This window comes from Neopelma chrysocephalum, unplaced genomic scaffold (genome assembly GCF_003984885.1).
Source record: "Neopelma chrysocephalum unplaced genomic scaffold, ASM398488v2 Primary Assembly neopelma1_96687, whole genome shotgun sequence".
In the NCBI taxonomy this organism is placed as follows: Eukaryota; Metazoa; Chordata; class Aves; order Passeriformes; family Pipridae; genus Neopelma; species Neopelma chrysocephalum.
Window position 1 is genome coordinate 383,975 of NW_020925332.1, and position 25,433 is coordinate 409,407.

Consider the following 25,433-nt stretch of genomic DNA (forward strand, 5'->3'; position numbering starts at 1 on the left):
ATCATCATGGCCAGGCTTCGTGAACGAAGATTTGGGAAGGGCTCTACCCATGTTTGTTGCAAGTTGGTGGCTAAAAAGGCCAATACAAGTCCAATTGCAAAAGACACACCCTTCACAAACACCTTCACAAACACCCTGCCTGGTGGGGTTGGAAGCACTGGTGTGACACTGCAGCCACCAAGGAAAATCAGATCCCACAGCTGCAGTGCAGAGAGACGGACACAACCACCCCCCCTGCTCAGAGCTGCTCAGGCAGCACCCAGACCATCACGTCTCATTCTGGTCCTCACAACTCGAGGAAGACACGAGAGGCTCCAAAGGAGGTCCATGAGGGCAGGGGAGGGGAACTGTGAGCAGGCAATATTCTAGCAGGGGGCACTGGGTGTCCAGAATGGACATGAAAGATCTTAGAGCCAGACATTGTAAGAAACAGGACAGGAACTGGCATTGCTGCAGCAACACAGGATGTGGGACACAAATCCTGAGGATAGTGGGATTTATGAACCCTATTGCTCACCAAGCAGCTTGTTTTCACATAAAAAGAACCACACCCATACCCATGAAATAATGCCTTTGGAATTATCTTCCTGTCAAGGTTTTTCTGTTCAGATTAAACAAGTTCTATTTTGATTCATGTACTAATATGACTCATTTTCATATTCCAGAGAGCAAATGGAAATCCTACCCATATATCTCATTTTTTCAACAATTGGTTATAAACACCAACCTGAAATCAGCTTGTAAAGATGGCAACAAAAATTCAGTGTTTGTTTGAGCAGCAGGTGTGAGGGACTGCTCCTTATCTTCCTGCTGCTTCACCTCCTGCCAGCACCCCACAGCGATGGTGAAGGTGGATGCTGGCATTGGCATAGACACGTAGTAGTACCAGCTCAAGGTACCTGTAAACAAAAAGAACATTTGCACAGACTCATCAGTCTCACAGCACACATTAGGCACTTGACACTTTTATGTACTCGAGATTTTGGGCCAAACCTCCCACCTTTAATCCTGGTATTTCTGAGGTAAGAAAAATAATTTCACCGACACGCAGAAGAACAATCACCTGTAACCACCACGAATTCAGTGCTGTTTACTTGCACCTCCAACTTTGCTCTATCTGCTGATGCATCTGTAAATAAATCATCCATAAGTGGGATGTTATTAATGCAACTTAACCTGATTGTGCTGTTACTGCCCAAGAATTACATCAGACATGAAATCTAATAACACCTCTAAATACAAACATACACAAAATATTAAAACTTAATTCTTTCAGCCTTGGACCTACCACCTTATGGTTTTGTCTTGTTTGTGTTATGTCACACAGAACAAAACCTTTCCTTGTGTTCTGGACAGCACCAAACTGATAGCCAAATGACAACAAATAACACCAATGCCTGTGAATTGGACCTGGCAACCTGAGACACGTGATGTGTCAACCTGGCAGCAGGAAATCAAAGCTTGGACTCAGGTGGGACATCACACAAGTCAACAATTTGCTCATGATGTGCAGAATGTGCTAAAACAGGATGAGAGTCTGTCAGAAGGTAAAAAGATGCTTTATCATTATGGGAACAGAGTGTGGGAAGACAAGGAGTATGGATGGGGTGATTGTATGTACAAACAGATTTTGTTAAACTGGAGGACATTTTAGAACAGCACACTTCCCATTAATATAAATGTTGCTTTGACTTTCAGTTTGCCCCTTTAAAAAGGATATAGCTTAAAAGTCACATCCACACATTCATTTATGCCCATAATACAGTCACTACACCACACTAATAGATTAATTCTCTTGGAAGGAGCCTGGCATGAGCTACAACCTGATGAATCATGTGCAAACAACCGTAGCTGGGGCAACTGTGGAAACACACAAACTTCATTTATTTTAAGAGAACATTAATACTTGTTCTTTTGCAATACTGTTCTGACTAGGGCTGTGGAACACTACCAAAAATTTAAAAAGGAAAAATCCACGACCAAGTGGATATCACCAAGCCATAAAGGAAAGGAAATAAACAACTGCTGCAAAGCACCTCTTGATTTCCCACCTTAATGACCACAGAGGGTCAAGCTGTCCAAAGGAAGGACAAGCAAAAACATCTTTGGGTTTAGCCTCGATAAATTTTTCACCTGCTATTTAGTACAAAAAAAAATACTGTTTGTGAAGTCTTCTGAGAGGCAGATAAAGCCTTTGTCTCTTTAATATGCACTTATATTCCCTCACCCCCTTCCACTTTTGGCAACATCCAACACCAAAACCCTTTTGTATTGTCAGGTGAATGTATATTTACTCCTCTAATTTTCCTTACCTCCTGTCAGTATGCAAGCAGAATGAACTCCTTTGCTCCAAACACATTAGGAACAAGGAGGATAACCGTTTGGCAAATTTCACCCCACCTTTTTTTTTTATTATTATTAACTTACCAAAGCTACAAATGAGCCAAGACAAGCAAATACCACCTTGAGAGAAAAAGGTCACCCAGGACTGCAACAATATATTATTTCAAACTACCAAACTCCTGATGTGCAGGGTTTCATTGATGGGAACTGTGCTGGAGGCCCCAGCCTGCACACACTGCAGTTGGCAGCAGCTTTGCCACTGACTGACACCTGCACAAGGCCAGGCTCAGAGGTGCTGCACCCGTCCCACACAGAGCATTCCAGAACGCTCCTTGCAGTCCTGCTAACCGTAAAATCTTAAGAATTAAATAACAGCAGGGGAAGAGTGAAAATTTGAGGAATTGCAATGGAAAAACCATCACGTGTTTTCAACCGTGTTCTGAGAAAAGCACAGGAGTCAAAAAGCAGCCACAGAAAACTGTTCCAAACGGCACGAGGTGCAAAGGAGAAGCCTCTCACAAATATGGGGAGATTGTCTAAAAGCAAAGGGTGTTGGCCTGTGCTAGGCAAACAGAGATTAGAGAGGGTTACAGTCAGAAACAAGTTTAGTAAGACAGGCTAGAGCAAGCAAGACCACAGATGCTTTTTTTAAAAAAAACCAAAACACAAGTAGTTTGAACAGAATGTCAAAATGAATGTCAATCAGTTCAGCAGTGCAGAGAGAGCAGCACGTGCAGCATTCAGAAATCTACACAGATCAGCAATGAACAGATGCTGTTTAGAGCAAACCATGCAAAAGAGCAAAGGTACCAAAGCCCGTCCTATTTTGCAAGCATTACAGAAATCATGTGAACTATGGATCCTCCCAGAATAAGATCCAAGACTTCCACTGTCTCTGCACACCCAACCAGAGCTCAATCCATTTCCTGCAGGGAATTTAGATGCCTTCTGCATTCATAGTGTAGAACTATCTATATATATACACTATATACTATATACTCTATACTCATCCTACAGTTGTTCTGTCTTGAACAACAGAAATCACATGCACAGGCACGACAAGTGAGTTCTCTCCACAGAACCACAGGATCATCCCGGTTGGAAAATGGTGCATTGGCTGATCAGTGACTGAAGTGGTCTTTTTGCTGGCAAGGCTTCCCTGCAGACAGCACCATGAAGAACTGTTCCAAAGGCAGCTTAACTAATATTTTAACTCATATTTTGTCTTCTCCTCTCACTGCTGGTGAGACTGTCTCCAGCCTGACCTTCTCTCCCATAACTTCACCTCCCTCCTTACACTTTCTTCACGTCAGTGGGCTTTGTTTTGCTTTCCTTCATCTGTATCACACGATTTATCCCAGGACATAGATCGGGATCACAACTCCTTTTCCCACCCTGCGTTTTCCCTGTGCTTTCCAGCGTCTACCTTGGAGACAGCACCACCTCTAGGATGACAGAAAACAGCGCAGCGGGAGCAGGGAGGGGCTTTCTTTACCAAACACAGCATTTTGCACCATAACAACATCTTCAGGCTAAGCAAGAACACCTCGGGAAGAACAAGGTATTACGCTGGGGTCAGCCCATGGGAAAAAACAGAGGAAGATCACCCCAGTCCTGCTATTTGTAACGTTATTTTAAAAGAACTTGAATCCTACACATGATTATTTTAGGCAATTATAATACTTCCAAAATATTTTGTTCTTTTCTCCACAGGAAATTCTGAAAATATTTTTTTTTTCAGTTCTGCAGAGCAAATCTATCGTGCCATAGCTATAAAAACCATGCAGCAACAATCACCTGTTCCATGGGTTGTGACTGAAAAACTTTCCATGCGAACGTTTAACCAGAGCAGGAGATTTTAATCTATTTATAATTGCGCAAAAGAACAATTTAAAGGTCGTTTATTTCTTCTACTTGAAATAATAATGATGAATGATGTAATTCCTTCCTAGAATTTTTAATGCATTTAGTTATCTTTGAAATCATTAAAATTGTTCGAGTCCTGTAGAGTTCATTATAACTGGAAAAAATGCCCGAGTTAGTATCTGTTGGTGCCAGATGCAAAACCATTGTGAGTATTTGTACTTATCAGTATGTTTTCCCTGAAATAGCTTGCACTAACACAAACACCACAAAATACAGATGATGTTCACAACGTGCTACAACCACCAAGCTCAGCTGCCTCTAGGGAAAAGGAGAGGTGACCCTACACAGCACCTGACACACAAAGTAAGGGCTAATGTTAACACAGAAAACTGCAGCTAAACAAGTAGTTATGCAAAAACTACTATTTGGTTGGAGCACCAGGATTAAGAACCCTCCAGCTTTCTGAAACTCTTTGTGACTTGTAGAGATCTTTGATCTCATCTGAAAGCCAGAATTTCCCACAGAGCAGCCAGGCACTCGTGCCAAAGCATTTGTTCAGCATGGGCTCAGAGGGATGAGCAGATGTGATGAGCTGTCAGCTCCCCGTGCTGCACTCCCTGATACGTGCTGGACATCAATCAACACCAGTGCTGGACTCCTTTGTTTTCCCTTCTGAAAAGTGAGAGGAGCAAAACAAAAGCAACTGTTGCTGCTGCTAAGTACAGAACAGCAGCAGTGGCTTCTGCAGCACCCTGTTTCCTCCCAGTAACAGAACACACCTTCTCACTGTAAGAGCAGGTGTCAAAACAAGCTCAAGGATTATCTAATGGCAGAGTAAGCACACAAAAAGCAAGCCAGCCAACCTCACACCTAATGGCTGAATATCTGCTGCTTGAACGTGAATCAAACAAGTGCAAAGGTGTTTGTGACTAAATGTATTTGCACCTTCTGTGTGTTACAGTAGTGTGCTGAAGGAGAGGAAAACTGAAAAGCGTTGACAAATCAATGTTAAATGGCTCACACTGCACACACACAGCTCTGTGCAAAGCCTTCTCCCACAGCACACTGCCAGTGGCACTTCCCTGATTAACTTCCCTTTGCTAATTACTCCCTAAAGAACCACGGTATTTTTAAACACTTTTAGGTCATACTCAAATAGCTCCTATTTCTACTTGCACATGTGTCTTTATCACTATTTGCAAACAGAAGTGGCCTCACTCGATTCCAAATGATGGGATCAACCACAGTTTTGTTGAAGGCAGAGTGCAAAAATGGCACATACGGGAGGAAATTCACCCTTACCAAAACCTGCAAAGGGGGAATCTGGGCATGAGAGCACACCCAGATTAGCTGTGCACTGATTGCTGCACCTACACACGGGGAGATGTGTCTGTGAGGCACAATGTAGACCTCTAAAAGCATGAAGGAACTGACCTTGCCTGCTGTTCTTTTATTGCCTGCCTGCATACTGGTTATAAATATAACTTGTAAGGGCAAAGATATTCAGCTGACCTGTAATTTTCTTCAGAATAGGTTAATTCACAGCTGCTTGCCAAAATGCTAATTATTTCTGACAAATTGCACTTTAAAAAATATATTTTGCTATTCTGCCAGTTATGTATCATTTTATAATCATGCAGCACAGCAATAGCATACTGCATATAAATAATATGGCAAACTTACTGTAATTGAAGTAACCCTGAAAGGCTTTTTCGTTGTGTAAAGACAAAACTTTAAGTTGAACACATTCCATATGCCTTCCATAACTGCCTAACAACAAGATCTACATGGGACAGGTTATTTAACACAACAGACCATTTTGAACTTTTTAACTCTTAAAAGTTCTGCTAATTTAACTAATGAATTTGTATTCCTAAATTCATTAAGGATGTTTGGGTTTTAAAACATTCCTCTCAATACTACTTCTTTCCCTCTTCCCCCCATATCTGTTTCGTAAATTTTTACAATTCCAAACATCTCCCTGGTTTGCCATTTCCATCTGTATTTAAGGACCAAGATAATGAGGGTCTCTAATTAAACTAATTAAACACTGATGGCAAAGCCTTTATCCTAGTCTGAAGTCAAGTCTTCTTGCTTTCTTGATGCTGAGACAGGAAAGTATTAGTTTCCAAGTGAGCTGAGCAGCTCATCATGGCAGTTTTCCATATTTTAACAGCAGAGACAAGCCCTGAAAGAGGCTTCATACATGGCCAGACAATTCCATGCAAATGGATTAACTGATGGTTCTCAAATCAGGGAGATTTTAATTCTTTTTTTTTTCCCCCAAGAATAAACTTGCCTATATAAAGGGGATAGAAGATTCTTTCCCCCAGAAATACTTATTTCTAACCCTTTCCTATATGCTGCTTTTTATCAGAACTACTTACACTAGAAAATACTGAACCAGTTTGACATGATATATCAAAACTAATGGGAGCAGGACATACTTTATTAGGTGTAGGACTCCCTTAAAAACTTCCTTCTCTGTGCAGACAGTTTAGAGAATAAAGTTTAACCAACACAGAAGAAATTTTGCTATTGCAAAAGGTGTGTTCTATAAATGCAAAAAAAACCCACCCAGAGATCAGATTTTCAGGGCACTGACCTGATATTCCTCATCTATTCCATGTATTTCAGGAAACAGATATGACACAATGAGTGCTTGTAATCACTGGCACGCTGAGCTACACTCTGCCTGGAGAACTAAAACTAGAGATAATTATCTACCAAGGCCTGAAGTTGTTGAGAGCCTGATAAGGTACTTCATCTATGAAACATTCAACTGCAGAGTGATTAAAACAAAGCCAGCTTATGAAAAGTGAAATCTAGCTTTGGAAACACGGAGGAAAGAAAAAGTAAAAAGCAACACAGTGAAATGCTGATGCTTTCAATTCTTACCAAGTTATCCTTGAGCAGGTAACTTCTCCACAGAGTGACACGGAGATTGCAAAGAGACAGGGAAGTGCTTTTGGGGTTGGGAACGTCATTCTTTCAAAAACCACGCGTTTACTGAGCTTTATTTCTAATTCTAAAAGTACAGAAAATAATTTGCCGTAAAGAATATATTTCACCTTCTGGAAGCTGGGCTGGTTCTGCCGAGTTCTCCCCACTCATGAGCACCACAAAGCCTGCAGCTGCTCGGACAGAGGCTTGCCAGGTGGACAAGGCAACGGGTGGCTCCTGGCATGGGAAGAGGGCTCTGTTGTTTATTGGTGATCCCATCGTGTAAACACATGGCCTAGACAGAAGAAAAAGGCATTGAAGCTGGATTTACAGTAAGAAAGACTGAATTAAGTTCTCCGTCAAAAATCAAAACTACTGTTGTACTGAGGTGTTTTTTATCTGCCTAAAAAAGCACCATATGCATAATTTAGAACAATTTAAGGAATTCTCCCCCGAGAATATACTGTGATAATACTTTATACATTATAAATGGGCTTTAATTTTAGAAAGGGCAGAAAATATTGGCAGCATTTTGTACAATGACCTTTATCACTATATTTATGGGCTCATCACATGAAACTTTCTTTTAAAAAGAGGTTAAACCTCAGCTTTGTGGATCTCAAACCTGCATGATGTGACCAATAAAATTACAATCTAAGTCATTTCAGACAAGAAAATCAAGATTACCACAACAATTTTACACGAACTAGAGAAGACTAACTCTAGTCTTTCCCCTCCACTGCTTTTGCATGAGTCTTCCAGCCTCACACCTGGCTTTCAGCTGAACCCACAAGGCCAAAGAAGGCTTCTGAGTATCCTCTGAAGATGCCATTGCAGGGCTTCAACCTGTAACACCTCCCTGTGGTAATTACAGTAGTGCTTTCATTATCATTAATCCCAGCTCCTGGATTAACAACCTGGAGGCTCATGCAAACTCAGCAGCAGATCTAGTTTTTGAGTTTTCCTTAGTCCAAGCCTCAATAAATCCTGGCATTTTTACCCTTATTCTTAGAGTAAGGTAATGCTCACCTGTCTTTCAGGATTTCAACCACGAGGCACATAACAAGAAGAAAGAATTTCTTCCCTATCAGCTTCAGCCTCCCTCTCAATTTTCACAGAGCAAGCTTCCTTGCAGTACTGCTCTTTTTGCAGTGTCTCTAACCCTCTCCCAGGCAGCAGCCTCTTGATTTACTGCCCCTTTCCAATTTCAGCTGCAATGTTTTATGCCAGCCAATTCCTCACTAGCCCCTTAGCCACAGCTGGGAAGGTAACAAGGCCTTTCATTTAACTCCTTCTCCCTTGCTGTTGCTACTGGATGGATGTAATGATTCTTGGTTTACTTCTTTTGTTGCATTTTGCACTTTTATCTTAATTCCTATTACTTGCATAACAACACATTTAGCTTGGAAAAAAAAAAAGCTAATTTTTCTAATATGATTTATATAAAGAATCACAGTCAGTAGGTTTCTCCAGCAAAAGAAAAAAAATCTTGGATGCATCACTTCACTACATAATTTTTTAAAACCTATGACATTTAAAGCTAATATTCTGGGAGCACAATCCATTATTTTGTGAATGCTTGAGAATAAAAATGTTCTGATCGGTATCTTTCATTACTTGAGTTTAAAAATCATCATGACACTTTAGCAAATAGGAGATGGGTTGTTAAGGTAAAAACTACTTTGCAATGGCTACGATCTGAGCAGAAAAATTACCAGCTAACCTAGGTACAGAATGACAAATAATTAGATTTAGACTGCTTTTGTCAATTGATACAATATTTGCCTTTTTTTTTTTCCTGATTTATCTCTACCCCTGCTAGCAAGAAACTTCTCAGTTCCTTTCTTTTTTCCTATTATCTGCCCTCTCCAACTCTGGTCTTTCACTTTTAATGGTCTTGTAACACTCAGATCATCTACTTATGTAATATTTAGGCCATCCATAATCTTTGCCAAGACAGGTTGGAACAGATAAGGAAATTGCATGCAGCAAAAGAAAGATAAGCAGAGAACTCAGATTCTTTGTCTGTTTACTTGTTACACTGGAAAAACAAGTGCCTGCAAAACGTATCTCCAGTCACTCATCTGGACAACTTTATGACTAGTAATATGACACACAACTTTATGACCAGTAATTCCCAGTGAACAGCCATCCAGGCTACTGGAGAGACCAAGAACTGGTTGTGGTATTGTTTGGTTTTGCTCCAAGAGCAGACTTGGGACTGTCTGTTGCTCAGGAATCTCTCCAAGGAAAATTTGAGTCGTGCAATCCTAACCCCTGAGCAGTCCACATATTTTCATACCATAACAAGACCAGTTCAAACCAGTTCTTGGCAGATCTCTGCCTCCCATGTAAGCCTGTCAATTATAATGAAAAACCAAGCTGCTGCCTTAAAGCTAATGATGAACATTCAGCTGATGTTCTGTTCTCCAAACAGGAACCTGCAGGCCCTGAGATCCTGCCACCAAACCCCTGGAACACGTCCCAGGGCTCAGCCACATCAAACTGCTCTGGTCAGTGACTGTTTGAGGCTTCCTCAAGGAAAACACCCAACTCAGCCACTCTACCCCTTTCCTGTATTTGAAAAAACACATTTCCCGCTTCTTGAAGAGTTGTCTCCATTTAAGGATGCAAGGTGGCAACTCCTGCAACTACAAGGACACTCCCCCTAAAACCACTGCTGTTTCTTACCCTACATTACACTGTCATTTCCACAAAGCAAGCAGGATTTCCTGGCATCTGAATCACACCAATTTTTTATTCTGCCTTATCAATTTACACACCTGCCAGGTATTCTTGTTTTCATTTTTCTGTTGGAAAAAACACCAGTCAATAATTACCCATGTGTTTTTTCATGGCCTTCCTCTTAGTTAGGACAACTAACTCAGAGGACCTAATTCAAATTTTTTAGAAATATTCGTTTGATGCCATTCACATTTTCAGGAAAATCAAATCTGTTCATTTCGTACTCAAGGCCTGCCTACACTTTTTAAATTATTATTATTATTATTTTTGTTTTAATTCTCCGTTGTATTCATGATACCATTTGTTGTTCTTTAGGAATCACTGCATATGACATGAGTAATCCAATAAACTTCATACTGCTTTAGTAATTACTCAAATGTAAATATCCACATGTTCAATTCCTCTGCTAAAAACAGAAGTGTGCCCTGCTGTGATAACGTTTGTATACACTTAACTTGCCTAAGCTCATCCCCAAAAAGCTTTGTTTCAACTGATTTTTTTTGTATGTGTATTATAATACATCATTGTTTAAAACAAATAAAATTGAATTCTTGATAAAGTTGTGCATAGGCTGAATTTCAAAACATTGTACTGGTGTTAAATTAGAGGAAACATTGGAGCAGTCAACACAATGTTTGTACTTTGTTATTTACTTTTCTTCAGGGTTGGAACAACAGTATAGACTCCTCTGGCAAAGGATTTGACATCTGCCTAAAAAAGCACCACGTGCATAATTTAGAACAATTTAAGAAATTCTCCCCTGCAAATATACTGTGAAAATACTTTATACATTATAAATGGGCTTTAATTTTAGAAAGGGCAGAAAATATTGGCAGCATTTTGTACAATGACCTTTATCACTATATTTATGGGCTCATCACATGAGACTTTCTTTTAAAAATGTAGCAAGAAGGTCTGGTGTGAAAATTGATTTTCTGACAGACATTACTTTTTGGAATACCCTACACAAGCCTGAAAATAAATCAGCTTGAAACTATTTGCTATTCCCTCCTATAAAGAGCTTACATTAAAGATTTCTGTACAGTACCACACATTTTCACAACCACTAGATATAATGCCAATTCTTCCTCGTTTCAGTTTGCAGTTCATTTGCTATATCATCAACGTACTTAACACAAAAGATGAAGGAAATTTCAGAAGTTCATTATGAGAGTAAACAGCAAAGGACTGCATTTCTAAGCTGACTGCAATATTGATAAAGGACTAGCTGTGAAGCAAGTGTTAAATGTTACATGTATTGATCTTCCTGCTGTACAATCAGCTGTGTAAGCCAGGGAGGAAAAAGAGCACCGAGTATTACAGTGCAAATAACCTGTCATTCACACCTTTTCTTCCCCTAAATGATAATTCCCTATTCCCTGCACACACTTACTGACACACACACAAATTATTTACTCCTGCTCAGAATGAAAAGACACAATCACTTGGACAGGCCTGGGGTCTTCGAGTCCATGGGAGCTTCATGAGCAGAGAGTTTGTCTGTTCTCCTGGAGGACAGCAAAAGGATGCAAACCAAGGCTGAAATGAAAACTCTGGAAGAGTGTGCTCATGATCTTCACAGCTGCTCAGCAATTACACCATTCTACTACATTCTTGCAGCTATTTAAAATGATTGCACACAAAGCTCTCAGCAAACCACAGTTCCATACCTGCCACTCTGGTCTGTGGTCCACGCCACGGATCTTCCGCCCGGGTTGGTTTTGTACCATATTCTCACAGCGTGAGGGAAGTCTGCTGGAGTCCCAACTCCCGGTTTCCTGATCTCCAGGCTCCAAGGGCCAGTAGCAAAGGGCAGCTCTCCACAGCCAGGTGCCCGGCTGCAGTCAGCAAAACAGCACAGCTGCTCCTTCCAGCGCTGTGCAGGTAAAGCCACAAGTTCCTGCACAATCTGATTCCTGAGGTTCCCCAGCTCCTCTGAAACATCGGTCAGCTTGGCAGACCTGGTAAATTTTTCAATGCCTGGCACAGCAGCAACATCTACCTCTTCAACCTTTAGCACAGATAAATCACAGCAGTCCAACACCAGCACAAAATCCTCGTTCCCGTGATTCTCCCTGTCACAGCAGTCCTCTGAACTGGAAATCCCAGAAGCCTGTTCACTGTTGCTATGGTTACCATTTCCATCAGAAGCATCTTCTTCACCTTTACCACTGACAGCAGAACCATTACATTCCATTTCAGATGAACAGGCACTCACATTTGTCACAGGAACGTGGCAGGGCCCAGATGCCCTCATTTTATGGGATTGATCACACTCTGACTGGCAGCATTCCCTGCCAGTGCTGCTGGTTTTCCTGTGCTGGCTCCCAGTCTCAAAGAATAAAACTATGCTGCCTTCAATAACTTTACTTTTAAAATCCACATCCAAGTCCAACACGTAGTGCTTTACAAGCATGTAGCTGGTGTTTGCCATTAAGGGCAAGTCATCCTTCATGGGGTCCAGCTGTGGATCCATGTTCCAGTCTGTTGGGCAACAGTTTTACAAAGCCTTAGACAATTCTTACATATGATGACTCCAGAAAGAGAAGAATATTCAGCTTCCCAGTGTCAAAAATAATTTTGAATAATATTAGAGTATTGAAATTAATTGTAGTTTCTCCACTTCTCACATTCTGAAAAAAAAAACAAACAAAAAATCATTTCAAAACCATTTCTGAAATGCACTAATTCTGACGTATAAATGTCAAAGCATGCTTGTATCATTTGTTTATATTGTGGCCTAACTACTAATACAGCCTTAAAACTGCACATGTATTCATTCTGTATTTCCTTTCCTTCTTCCTTAGCAGGTTGAGAGAATGAATTGTAGTCATGGTGTTCATATAACACAGGAAACACACTACATCAACTCCTAAAACCACACCCTTGGTGCACACCTTGAAAGTTCTCTGCCTGTATTCAAGCTTTGTATATGCAAACAGTGCATCTTTTACTACTGCTTCATAAATATGCTATTCCCAGCAATATTCCTTGGATTTGATGTGACAAGTTCTTCACTCTCTTATGCATTTATCAAGGTACTGTCACCACAGACAAGATACATTATTTCTAACATCTTTTTTTTTTAGATATTTCTCTTATTCAGCATTGTCTTATGCAGGATTCTTTGCTATGTTATGCCCATAATATGAGTATCTAGTTTTCATTTTTGTGACAGTAATGCATTTCAACTTTAGAAAAGGTGGTTCACTAACTGGACTCTAAGCATAAAAAAAATAATCAGGAATTGTAATTCTACTACAAACTTCTGATGATCATTTTACAAACCCTGTTTTGTGTGATACTTCTTCAACACAGAGGTGTAACAAATAACTAGTATACTTTAAAAATAGACTCTTTCCTTATCAAATGTACTTTGTAAGTCATAAAATTATAAGGCAAGCTAATTATTTGGTTACATGTTTTAATATTTTAGAAGACAGATGTTCACAAAACAACCACAGCAGCAGATGGGAGCCAACATGAATAGAGTCACTCTTGATCACCTGCACATAACAGAGTTGCATAAAAGGCACAAAGAATGGGAAACAAGGGAGAAATTGTCCTTCCTGGAATGATATTTGTATAACATTGTTTTTCCACTCAATACAAAAAGCAGCAACCTGAATTAGAACCATAGGTCACTGAAAGCAAACACAAGAAAAAAGCTTCCAGGCAAAATAAAATGTGGTTGCAAAGTAGACAAGATTAAACTTTCTAAAAATACCTATAGCAAAAAAAAAGTGTCTTTGTAACACAGTAACTCATAGTCTCGACTGCTACACTTAAAAGGAAAATGTAATAAAGAGAAAGGGGAAGGGAAGAACCTGGAAACATAATTCCACCCTACTGGGGAAGGTGGAGCAAAAAAACTGAGGGGCACCTGAACTACCCAGCATGGTGAACAAGAAAGTGGAGAATAACTGTTACACAAAGCAGTCTAATTAAACTTGCAAATAGTCCATTAAAAACTAGAATCATCAATTATGACACTTGATACTGAAATTCCATTATTCTAGGAAGCTGATACTTTCAATTGCTAACAGCTAATTACTCCAGTTTAACTTCACCCCAACAGTAATAATCCAGATGAGAAAATCAGAAAGCCAGCTGAACTTGTTGGAAGGTTCAGCAGAGGCAGTGCTAAATGGAAGTAAATGAAAGGCTTATAAACTTAAAACAAACAAACAAACACAAAAACACAAACCAAACCAAACAAAAACCAAAACAAACAAACAAACAAACAAAAACCACAAAAAGAAACCCACAACCCCCCCACACACGAATGTGAAAGGCACGTGCAAAATGCAGCAGTCAAGACAGTCCCACATCTTGTCATGCAAACGTGTGCCAAATACAACACAGACACAAAACACCTCTTATTTCAGAGCTGTTTCTTTTCATCCATTTCCAAAATCTTAGAAAACAGAAATGAGAGGGCTGTAATGAGAGGAGATCAAGAGAGCTGATCTCCAACCAAACCAAGCAGTTACAACTCTGTATTTGACATCTGCCAAGCCCCAGAAAATTCTCTTAAACTGGGAACCACTTGAAAGTAATTCCAAATAATTTGAATGCATTAACTGGTTAATGCCTTAAAAACCATTTCCACTATTTTTCATCGTGGAAAATCAGAGTTGCAGAGACTGGCCAATATCCAGATGATACACATTTAAACAACAGGTTTTTACATCAGCAAAACAAAGCCCTGTTTGGCCTCCCTTCACCTTCAGCTCAGCATTTGCTTCATCTGTACATAAAAGCTAATTCAATTCCTTTCAACATGCAGGTGTTAGAATTATAACCCATAATGCTCTCTACTTAGCATTTAAAGAAATTTAAAAATAAAAAAAATAAAAGAGCTTTTTGGATAAACCTTTGCTTTCATAATTATAAGCAGTTTATAACTAATTCCCTTTAAACTGATTTCATGGCAGCTTCTCCCAAATTCAAGATTTTAAATTTTTCACACAATGTAGGACATTAGGATCGTACCAAGAAGTCAGTTTTGAACATCAGCATCAACAATAATTTTACTTTTTAAATATCAAGCAATAGGTATCCATTATTTTTGGTAATTACAAACTTTTTTTTCCCCTGACACATAACACAAATAGCTAAGACATCTTCAGCATTTTTAAGGCAAGAATGAGTTCTTCTGTAGATGAAAGTAAGGTTTAAACAAGCTAACAGAAGCATTTGCTACTGTTAAACTACCATAAAACAATCCAGAGAAGAGAGCTTGCAGACCTCACTCTGCGTCACAAGAAAACCACCACATTTTGTAATGAGCTTGGATGTGGAAATTAATTCAATTACTAATGTCCCTGGATATAATAATTGGTGCCATTCCAGATATCTTCTTTTAAGTATGAAAACTATAGAAATAATGAGCATAATGGAAGACCTTTGCCAACTACAAGTTACAGCAGGAAGTTAATTCTGATGAGCTGAAATTACAAGTCAAGATAGAAAACTCCTTCTTTCAGCTGAAATAAGAGGGGAAACACCAAAAAATCAAAGTCTCCATCCGCCCCCCAAATACTAATTCCTTAAGAAAAACAACAAAAGACTGAAAGAGAAGCATATCTTACTATTGGTAAAGAAGCTAAGAAGAGCACCCTGATATTCCCCTTAACTTCTCTTTACTCCACTGGCAATTATTTGTATTACACTAGTGACCGAATACCTAAAATAATGAAACAGAGACCAAATACTTGTTTTAAAAGTCCCAGCCCACAAATCTACATTACTGTGTTTGTAAAAAAAGATCCCAAACACTTACGTAAGGATGGAATTTTCCATTTTTTATTTTACGGAATTATTTCAAGGTGGGTGTGATAATCTGGTGTACCTAACCCTGCTTGAGCTGCAGCACTGGGGTCTGTAGCAGTCCCCTCCAACTTCACGGGTTCTGTGGAGATGCTGAACAGCATTAAAGAGGAGCAGAATTATTTCCACTCAAAATACACAAGGAAGGGGCACGTGCGACTGACCTTCAGGAGATGGAGCAAGCCTGTCAGATGATACTGGTATATAGGAAGCATCCAAATAAAATCCGTGCTGAAATAGGGCTGTTTTTAACTCAATGCAGCAGTTGGTATACGAATACCACCTACCATGTCAAAGAACTACTTTCTTAAGGCTGAAATGAGAAAAAGACTCTTCTCTTCCCAATGCTGACAATGGCAAGCCACCTCAGACACTCAGTCTGACCTCTGCAAAACTAAGCATTAAACCGAGCAAAGGAACTAACACACAACTAGGCCGAAATCCTGAGATGAATTACACGCCACCGTTTATTAAAATACGAGTTTCACCTACGTGTTTCTAGTGTTAAAAAGGCCAGTGGGTGGAACAGCTCAATAACCAGCTTTGAGTGGGTGGAGGAAGGAAACCAGAGGCCCAGAGGACGGGCATTGATTCAGGCTGTGCGACCAAAGGCGGCGGGTACCGCTGGCTGCACATCCATCCCCCTGCGCTGCATCCCGAGCCCAGCGCTGCATCCCGAGCCCCGCGCTGCATCCCGAGCCCCGCGCTGCATCCCGAGCCCAGCGCTGCATCCCGAGCCCAGCGCTGCATCCCTTCGGTCCATGAGCAAAGGCAGGGACGGCAGCTCGTCCCCTCCCGGAGCGGCTCCCCAGCCCAGCGGGACGGGGATCCCCTCTCGGCCCCCCCCGGCCCGGGCAGGGATGTGGAGCCGGGGAGGGGGCGAGGGCAAGGAGGGAACGCTCGGAGCGGGGCGGGGGCCGCTGCCCGCCCGGGGACACCCGGAGCCGGTGCCGGAGCCGGTGCCGGTACCGCGTTACCTGCGCTCCGCCCGGGCCCGCGCGGCGCCCTCGGATGAGATCAAACCGCCCCGCCCCGGCACCGCCCCAGGACCGCCCCGGTACAGCCCCAGGACCGCCCCGGTACAGCCCCGGCACAGCCCCGGCACCGCCCTGGTACCGCCCGGGGACAGCCCCGGCACAGCCCCGGAGACAGCCCCGGTACAGCCCCGGCACAGCCCTGGTACCGCCCCGGTACAGCCCCAGAACCGCCCCGGTACAGCCCCGGCACCGCCCCAGGACCGCCCCGGTACAGCCCCGGCACCGCCCCAGGACCGCCCCGGCATCGCCCCTGCACTGCCCCGGTACAGCCCCGGGCACCGCGGCCGCCTCGGCCCGGACGCGCCCGCTCCTTTCCCGTTCCCGCTCCTTCCTTCCTCGGCTCCCCTCCTTCCTTCCCCGGCCCCGCTCCTGCCCGGGTGAGCAGGGACAGGCGGTTCTCGCCATCCACGGGCTGATCCGGCGGAGGACAGGCCGTGAGGGACCGAGCCCGCAGCGTGGCCCGGCGGCCGGGAGGGCCGGTGGTGTCCCTGGGCTGCATGGGCAGTAAGTCAGCGGGTTATCTACGGGTGGAGGGGGGTGATCCTGCCCTTCTGCGTGGCCACATCTGGAGCGCTGTGTCCAGTTCTGGGCTCCTCAGCACAAGAAAGACAAGGAGCTACTGGAGAGGGTCCAGGGCAGGGCAATAAAGATGGTTTGGAGTCTGCAGCGTGTCTCTGATGAGGAGAGACTGCAGGACCTGGGCCTGTTTAGTCTGGAGAGGAGAAGACTGAGAGGAAATCTCAGCAACGTGTACAAATACCTCAAAGGCAGGGGCCAGGGGGATGGTGACAAACTCTTTTCTGCAGCTGAAGGCTGGAGTCACTCCCACTTTGTCAGTACATAAAGGGAGACTTATCTGCAAGTGGTTCCTGAAATAATTTAAATCTATGTGTTAAGTATACCGTATGTTGAAGGCTGTAAAGCAATTGGCTGTGGGGAGATATCCTTGAAGTTCCATGAGAAGTAGGGAAAAAAATTATACCTTGCCTGACTGCACATTTTAAAGTAATACACAGGAATGTTAAAGATACCAAAGAGGATAAAATAAACCTCAGATTCTGTGTTTTATCTTAGCTGAACACATATAGCATTTGCACTCTTGGGTTTCCAAAGATATCTCTCACATAAAGTTACCTTTTTAGAAGAAAATACAGAGATAAAAATGGACTCCTGATCTTAGGATCAAATAACTTCCAGCTCATAACTTCCAAAAATTAGTTATTGATATAACTGCCAAATATTGATGTTTTTCTGTGGCTTTCCTATTGCAGCAAGAGTGTTGTGATCTAATTTAACTTGTGTTTTCCTAAAAGGATCATTTCTTTTAACCAGTCTATTACTTCAGCCACAGTGATTCTTATCCTCCAGTGAAGAAAAATCCCCCCCTCTGCAGGAACACCAATGGTTGTCTTAATTCAGCCTCATGCTTTGATACCAGTTTGTCTTCATCAAACCTTAGTACAGTCATTGAAATATTGGATAAAGAAACTGAAACGTCTTGCTTTCAGGAAACGTTTCTCAACCAACACAAGAAAATTACTTGTTGTCCTGGAGGCTGGGTTTCATCATGGTCAGTGGAGAGATCTCATTGTGAACCCTTACAGCTGGTGCACCAGAGGGAAGTTGGGTGGAGTGAATCATCATTGAAAACTTCTATTCACTCTCTCATCTCCAAATGTAATGTAAACAAAGAATGTAAGTAAACATATGCATAATGTAACACTTTGCTGCAGGCCTATGATTTAATAATATGAAATGGTTTGCCACTAGCAAACTGAAAGAAAAGGTTTAGGAACACAAGAAATGCTACAGGGTAGAACTAAATATAAGCAAATGAGGGTCTAGAGAATATTTTGTAATCTGACAGATGGGCTGAAAAGCTTCTGACACATCACTGGAGGAGAATGGCTGCAGGGAATGGCCTGTGGTGCTGTAACTCCTCCAGCCCCATGTATGTCAGAAAGAAATACAGCTGCATTCCTGAACTATGTGTGTTGCTCGGTGACAAAATAAGTTTCACTTATTACCTGGAGTTGTCTTGACCCTGCAGTACGTATGCTCCCTTTTCTAAACAAGAAAATGTAGAAAACTGACAAAGTCCAGTTTTCAGAGCCAGCTGTGAGCCTCTGGGGCCACCCGAGTGCAGAGGGTACCCAAGACACGGCTGCTGGCCCCTCAGCTCTGCTGGCCCCTCAGCTCTGCTGGCAGCACATCAGGGGCACCAGCTGCCTTAGGGATGTCTGTCACATCCAGAAGAAGCTACAGGAACACACTGAAATCCTTTGCTGCAGTCTGTGCACTTTTTCCAGACAATACCAAAAATAAATATGATAAAGGGCTCACATATGCAGTTGTATGACCTTAGCTCCCTACGTAATTTGATTCAGAACCCACAAGAAACATTATGCTGAGGTGGTGAGGACATAAGCTGAAGAGTCTGACAGAAAGATTTGTGTAACACTGTCTCCTTTAGGTTGGTAAGCACCATGGCAGTGTATCAGTAGCACACACACCTGGCTGAGAAGGCACCTACTGACACTGAATGTAAAGTAACTTAGCACGAAAGTGTGACAGAATCACATCCCCCTTTCTTAACTGCCCTTCAGCAATGAATCTGGGAACCAAGATCTCAAAGTGGACTGAGAAAACCATAACAGGTAATTTAGTTTCAAAATCAAGGTGATTGCATTCGGAACTATTTCTTTAAAAAACCAGCACAGTTCTTCGTCTCAGCTTTTTCCCACGCGTTCGGACTTCCCACACTCGGGAATGAGCGGGGCCTGAGGGCGGGGCCACGACGGGGCGGGGGCGGGGCCGGGGGTGTGACTGACAGCGCGGGGGGCGGAGCCACTGACAGCTCGGGGGCGGGGCCACTGACAGCGCGGGGTGATTGACGCCAGGGGGGCGGGGCCGGGTGTGTGACTGACAGCGCGGGGGGCGGGGCCGGCTCGCGCTCTTGCCCCCGCCCACGGCCCGTGACGTCACAGCTCCTCCGCGCAGTGACGTCACTCCCGCTCCGCCAGCCCCCCCGACGGTTCTCCTGACGTCACACGCACACCCTCACCCCGCGGTGACGTGGATGTGACGTCACAGAGCCAGAAACTATTAACAGTTTGCCTGCAGGGTTACTGGGAACGAGATGGGGGTGATGGGCCAGATTCTGCCTGATTGCTGCAAAACATGGGCTGTGTCAAAGTTTTCCTAAGAAAGGATGTTCTGTGGTTGATCTTTTTAACTTTCAAGCCCAGGAAGCAAAAGAGGCCATGAAACTTGTTGGCCCTGTTAAGGTTTAGGGTTGGATGTGTCTCAATGATCTCAGCCCTGGGGGAGGGTATCAAACCTTGGGAGGAAGGATTTCCACTGGCAGTGAGCACAGGGAATGCAGAATTTATGGCCCACGCGGTCATCTGGCAGAACTTCCAAGATGAGGGAGGAACTAGTAAAGGCATCTCAGGACCTGGGCTGAATCAGCTCCCACTGGATACAGGGTGATTCCAACAGGGGCAGATCATGAGCACTGACCGCAGAAACCCCCCAACCAAAAGGAAGAAGAGAAAGACTGAGGGATCAATTAGCATGAGAAGTAAGAGAGTCATTAAACAATGTGTCCTGGTTAGAACGGCTGGGACCAATTCATCACTGGATGGGTGTAACCCAAAACTGTGTATTCTATAGCCTCCATGCCATTTCCCAAAAACTGCTGTCAGTAGAGGCCTGCAAGGTGGGAAGATGTTCCTGTACCCTTCTATGGAATTCCCCGCTCTGATACCCTTTTATGGAGGAGGGACTGAGCATTATCATGCCCTTTTATGGAATTCCCTACTCTGAGGGAGGGACTGAGCACTCCCGCCTGAACTGGAGAGTATATAACTGGGAGTTTCAGAACCTTGCCACCTCTCATGGGATCCAGAGGAAGATTGCAGACCACTGCCTTCAACCAGACTGAGACCACCCCCCTCAACTGGACTGCAATCACCACTTTTGACCAGACTGCAACAGCTCTCCCACCAGCAGGTTTTTCCCCTCTCCCTTTGCTTTGGACTCGGGGGTGGGCCAAGGTACACCACTTTTGTTCATACCCCAGGGTGCTGGGTTATACATTTGGGTTTTGTGGGTTAAAACCAATTGTCTGTCTGTATAATTGTACTTATTGCATTATTTTAATAAATTGTTATTCTGACTTATAAATCTCTCTTTTGAATTGAGTTCATTTTCCCTTGCTGGTTAACTTTTAAACCAGCACACAATGGAATATAAAATATAAAGAGAGAGTGATCAGACATTGGAATGGGCTGCCCAGAGAGATGGTGGAGTCACCACCCCTGGAGGTGTTTAAGAAGAGGCTGGATGTGGACTCAGTGCCGTGGTCTGTTGACAAGGTGGTGTTGGGTCATGGGTTGGACTCAGTGATCTTAGAGGTCTTTTCCAATCTAACTGATCCTGTGATTCTGTAATTAACAACAGAGCTATGTAACTTGTAGCTAATGGACATTAACATCTTTGTTTGCTGAAGTGTACAAACAGTGGTAGCTTTAGACAGTCGGTGTGCTGGATTTGTGGAAGCGTCCACCTTCCCCCCCCCCCCAGAATAAACAACGTCTCCTCTCTAAACCCGACTCTGTGAGTTTAGAGAGCTCCCAGAAATGTCCCTCTTGCTCTGTCAGCCCTGCTGGTTCTCGTGACACCACATCCCTCTCCCCCCACGGTGACACCTCTCTCCCACTGTCACCGGGTAATGCGGGGCCAGGGAAGGGCTCGGGCAGCCCACAAACACTCCATCCAGTTTTCAATCACCGTTAAATTGACCCACCCTGCCCCTCTCAGCACCGTGATGGTCTCTGGGCCCTCCCAGCCGTCTCCGGGCCCTCCCAGCCGTCTCCGGGCCCTCACGGTGGTCCCCGGGCCCTCACGGTGGTCCCCGGGCCCTCACGGTGGTCCCCGGGCCCTCACGGTGAACTCCGGGCCCTCCCGGTGGTCTCCGGGCCCTCACGGTGGTCTCCGGGCCCTCACGGCCTCACACTCTCACACTGACGCAATCACGGGGCGGCTTCTGGCGCTTCCACAAAGTGTTTCTTTTTTACAAACCCAGCGGGTCCCGCGTGAGGCCGCAGAGGGGCCCCCCTGCCCTGCCCGAGGGCCAGGACAGCGACTTTCTCAGGGGTTTTGCGGGGTGTCCGTGAGTGTCCGTGCTGGGAGCCGAGGGGACGCCGTTTCGGGGAGGGGGGATGTGGCCATGGTTCCCTTCACCCCATCCCAAAACACCCTCCTTCGCCTCCAGGGCACGGGCCAGCATGTAGCTGACCTTCCTCTGGTGGGCCAGGGCCTCCTCCTTGTCGTTCACCTGGGGGTGTTTAACACAGAAGGGAGAGAAAGACGCTGGTCAGCTCAGAACCAGAACAGGTGCTGTTCGTAAGTGTCCTGGTTAGAACGACTGGGACCAATTCATCACTGGATGGGTGTAACCCAAAACTGTGTATTCTATAGCCTCCATGCCATTTCCCAAAAACTGTTGTCAGTAGAGGCCTGCGAGGTAGGAAGATGTTCTTGTCCTCATACCCTTTTATGGAATTCCCCCCTCTGAGGCAGGGACTGAGCACTCCCGCCTGAAGTGGGAATATATAAACTGGGAGTTTCAGAACCTTGGCACCACTCGCGGGATCCAGAGGAAGACTGCAGACCACCGCTCTCAACCAGACTGAGACCACCCCCCTCAACTGGACTGCAATCACCACTTTTGACCAGACTGCAACAGCTCTCCCACCAGCAGGTTTTTCCCCTCTCCCTTTACTTTGGACTCGGGGGGGGGCCAAGGAACACCACTTTTGTTCATACCCCAGGGTGTCGGGTTATACATGTTGGGTTTTGTGGGTTAAAACCAATTGTCTGTCTGTATAACTGTACTTATTGCATTATTTTAATAAATTGTTATTCTGACTTATAATCTCTCTTTTGAGTTGAGTTCATTTCCCCTGCTGGTTAACTTTTAAACCAGCACAGTAAGCTGTGCGTGTGCTCCCCCCGGGGCCACGGTGAACAAAATACTGACCAAATCTATCAGCATCTTCAGGATCTCGTTGGGGTTGTCCAGCTCCTCGACCCTCCTGCAGTCCCCGCCCGAGGAGAGCAGGCTGGACAGCTTCTGACCCAGGTTGTTCTTGTTGGCTTGCAACTTGAGACGCTCTAAGGGAAAACAAAACCACATGAACTGTGGAATTCATGGTAATTAGTTTTTAAACAGCAAGTAGCCTGAAAAAAAAACAAAGATTCTCTGACACAGGCCATTTGCAAGATTTCTAAAAATATTAAAACACATTAAAATTATGGGTCGTATGCACCAGGCTGCAGAGCTTGAAAGCGATGATGTTGCTGTAGGGGCAGTCAGGGTGTTTGCTCCTGTAGTACCACATCCCAAGGGTGCTAAAGGAATCTGGGAGACCAACCACACTTCTAATCCTGGCAGCTCCAGGTCAATTACCAACACAGATATATCCTGATGTCCCATTCCTAAATTCTGCAATGGTTTTGACCAGGACATAAGAACTGAGATACTTCTCTTTATTCCTTTTTTTAAAGAATAAAAGGATTAGTAGAATTCGTCCTATTTTAGAGATTCGAATTCTTCCTCTTTCACAGAGGGCTTTGTAACTCTGTAAAATATTAAGTGTAAGAATAATAATCAAAAGCAAAATAAAAAGCTGAATTGATTTTAAAAAACAAAAAAAACAATAACAAAACAAACCACCACCAACAACAACAAAAAAAAACCCAAACAAAAAAACCCACAGAAACCTTAAAGTTCATCTAGTCCCACCCCCTTCCACCTGGCTTTTCTCTGCTGTTGTTAAAACAAGCATCTTTAGCAGCCAGATATTATTGTCATCCTGTGTAACAGCTTATTTATTCCATCATGTTTTCAGTCAGATAGTGGAGTTCACACATGTGTAATTTTAAAAAGGGTGCAGTAAAGGCCTGGACTGGGAGCTCCAGTGTCCTACAGGACCTGTATATTCCACTTACACACAGGCACACCCCGCATTTCACACGTGAAACCCACGGCAGAAATTCCTCCATTACAAAACACACTATTTAATATCACAGTGAGTATTCACAGCTTTGTTTTTTCTCGACTCTTCCTAAGCCCCCGCCAGCAGCTGAGCCACAGCCACACATCTCACAGGCCAAGAAGGTGCTCGAGCCACGTGCTCCCTCCTTTTCCAACCCCCAGACCCTCGGCTGGCCCAGGTACCAGTGCCCCTCAGACGCCTCCAGGTCGCAAATTTAGTTTCCTTCTTCATCTTTATCCCTTCTGCAAGTCTCAGGGCTTGGTCCTTCCTCTGCATCAGCTGCTGCTCAAAGGCAATTCTGAAGGCATCTGCCACGAGAAACGCTTCATCCTTACTCTTCTTCAGGTTTTCAGTCTAGGTTTAATCCAGGGAAAATTTAAAGTACTTTAAGCAACTTGGAAGCAAAAGCAAATTTAAAGTATGTATCAAGATGCAGACAACTTGTAAATAAATATAATCAAGGAAGTAGTTTTCCTGAAGAGTTTTCCTGACATATTTTGAGATGTGTATGAAGTCCTTTCTATAGGTATGCACAAACCACCTGCCATCTATGTAGACAATCATCTCTGTGTATTTACCTCTGTTCATCTCTGCACATGCAAAAGAGATTGAGGGGGGCAACAACGTCCTGTGCCAGCTGGGCCAGGAGCAAAAGGAGCAAAGAGAACGAAACCTATGTCAAGGATAATAACTTTGGCACAAAAGGGACAGGACAGCCCTTATTTTCAAAACCAGTAAGTCAACTGGAACTTCTGCAGCAGGACCACGAGAACAGTTTCCACATTTCCAGAATCAAAGACAAATTAAAATAAAAATTCTGAATTCACAGAATTTCACTAAATTTAAAAAAAAAAATTAAGAGCTTGAAAGTCACATTATTGATTTAAGCCTGAGGTAAAATATATACTTTCCATCAAGATCAGCCTCCTGACACAGCTGTGGGTGCTGATGCCAACCCAAGGGAGGGGTGGAATGCACGTTAGGAAGGAAGGAGGAGGGTCAGTGGCATTACACACCCACAGCGTGTACATTTACGGAGTGTGTACACTTAGGCCGTGTTTTCCTTTTATAAAAAATATGGGAGGGAGGAAAAAGAATGCAAAAGATATCTTTGTTGTTGTTTTTTTCTTACTAGTAAAGCCAAACAGACATAATTACAATTTTTCTACCGGCAAAAGCCGGGGCATTACGAGCACCACAAACAAACTTTACACTATTTGTGATAACCCTTCTGGCTTTAAAACACCCGAGTTTGCTGGGTTTGGAGCACCCCGACCCCTGTCCCCCCCCGCCAAGCCTCGTTACCTCTCGCTTGAGATGAAGGAGCTGCTTCCGAGTGAGAGCTGCCACCTTGGCACAGGGGCACGGCTGCCCCTCGGGGCTGCTGCAGCTGCAGGCCCCCAGCACCGCCAGCTGGAAACCCAAAACCAGCCACCCGTTAGACATCCCACCAAAACCAGCACCGAAAACACCACACAAACCACCACACAAACCGCCCACCAAAACCAGCACCCAAACCACAACAGAAAACACCACCCAAAACAGCCCACCCCAAAAACAGCCCACCCCAAAACAGCCCACCCCAAAACAGCCCACCCCAAAA

General features: G+C 43.8%; 2 protein-coding genes and 1 long non-coding RNA gene across 8 annotated transcripts in view; 1 reads left to right on the forward strand and 2 right to left on the reverse strand.

Moving 5' to 3' along the window:
- Window positions 1-16,301, reverse strand: part of AOPEP (aminopeptidase O (putative)) — a 147,326-nt gene extending 131,025 nt beyond the window's left edge. For all 6 annotated transcript variants that reach the window (XM_027709104.1, XM_027709102.1, XM_027709106.1 and 3 more), the window contains exons 1-4: window positions 16,222-16,301; window positions 11,568-12,530; window positions 7,281-7,447; window positions 728-899 (exon numbers count right to left, since the gene is read on the reverse strand). In XM_027709104.1, coding sequence (XP_027564905.1) covers window positions 728-899; window positions 7,281-7,447; window positions 11,568-12,373 — 1,145 coding nt within the window. In that variant the 5' untranslated portion in view covers window positions 12,374-12,530; window positions 16,222-16,301. The remainder of the gene's footprint in view (window positions 1-727; window positions 900-7,280; window positions 7,448-11,567; window positions 12,531-16,221) is intronic.
- Window positions 16,302-17,108: 807 nt separating this feature from the next.
- LOC113981627 lies at window positions 17,109-20,365 on the forward strand. Its single transcript, XR_003538473.1, has 4 exons — window positions 17,109-17,143; window positions 18,275-18,443; window positions 19,240-19,423; window positions 19,890-20,365. It is a non-coding gene; the product is annotated as an uncharacterized LOC113981627 (long non-coding RNA).
- A 1,449-nt stretch (window positions 20,366-21,814) lies between these two features.
- Window positions 21,815-25,433, reverse strand: part of CCDC125 (coiled-coil domain containing 125) — an 11,202-nt gene continuing 7,583 nt past the window's right edge. The window contains exons 9-12 of the mRNA XM_027709089.1: window positions 25,136-25,243; window positions 24,013-24,184; window positions 22,813-22,946; window positions 21,815-22,107 (exon numbers count right to left, since the gene is read on the reverse strand). Of these exons, the coding sequence (XP_027564890.1) occupies window positions 21,844-22,107; window positions 22,813-22,946; window positions 24,013-24,184; window positions 25,136-25,243 (678 nt within the window). The 3' untranslated portion in view covers window positions 21,815-21,843. The remainder of the gene's footprint in view (window positions 22,108-22,812; window positions 22,947-24,012; window positions 24,185-25,135; window positions 25,244-25,433) is intronic.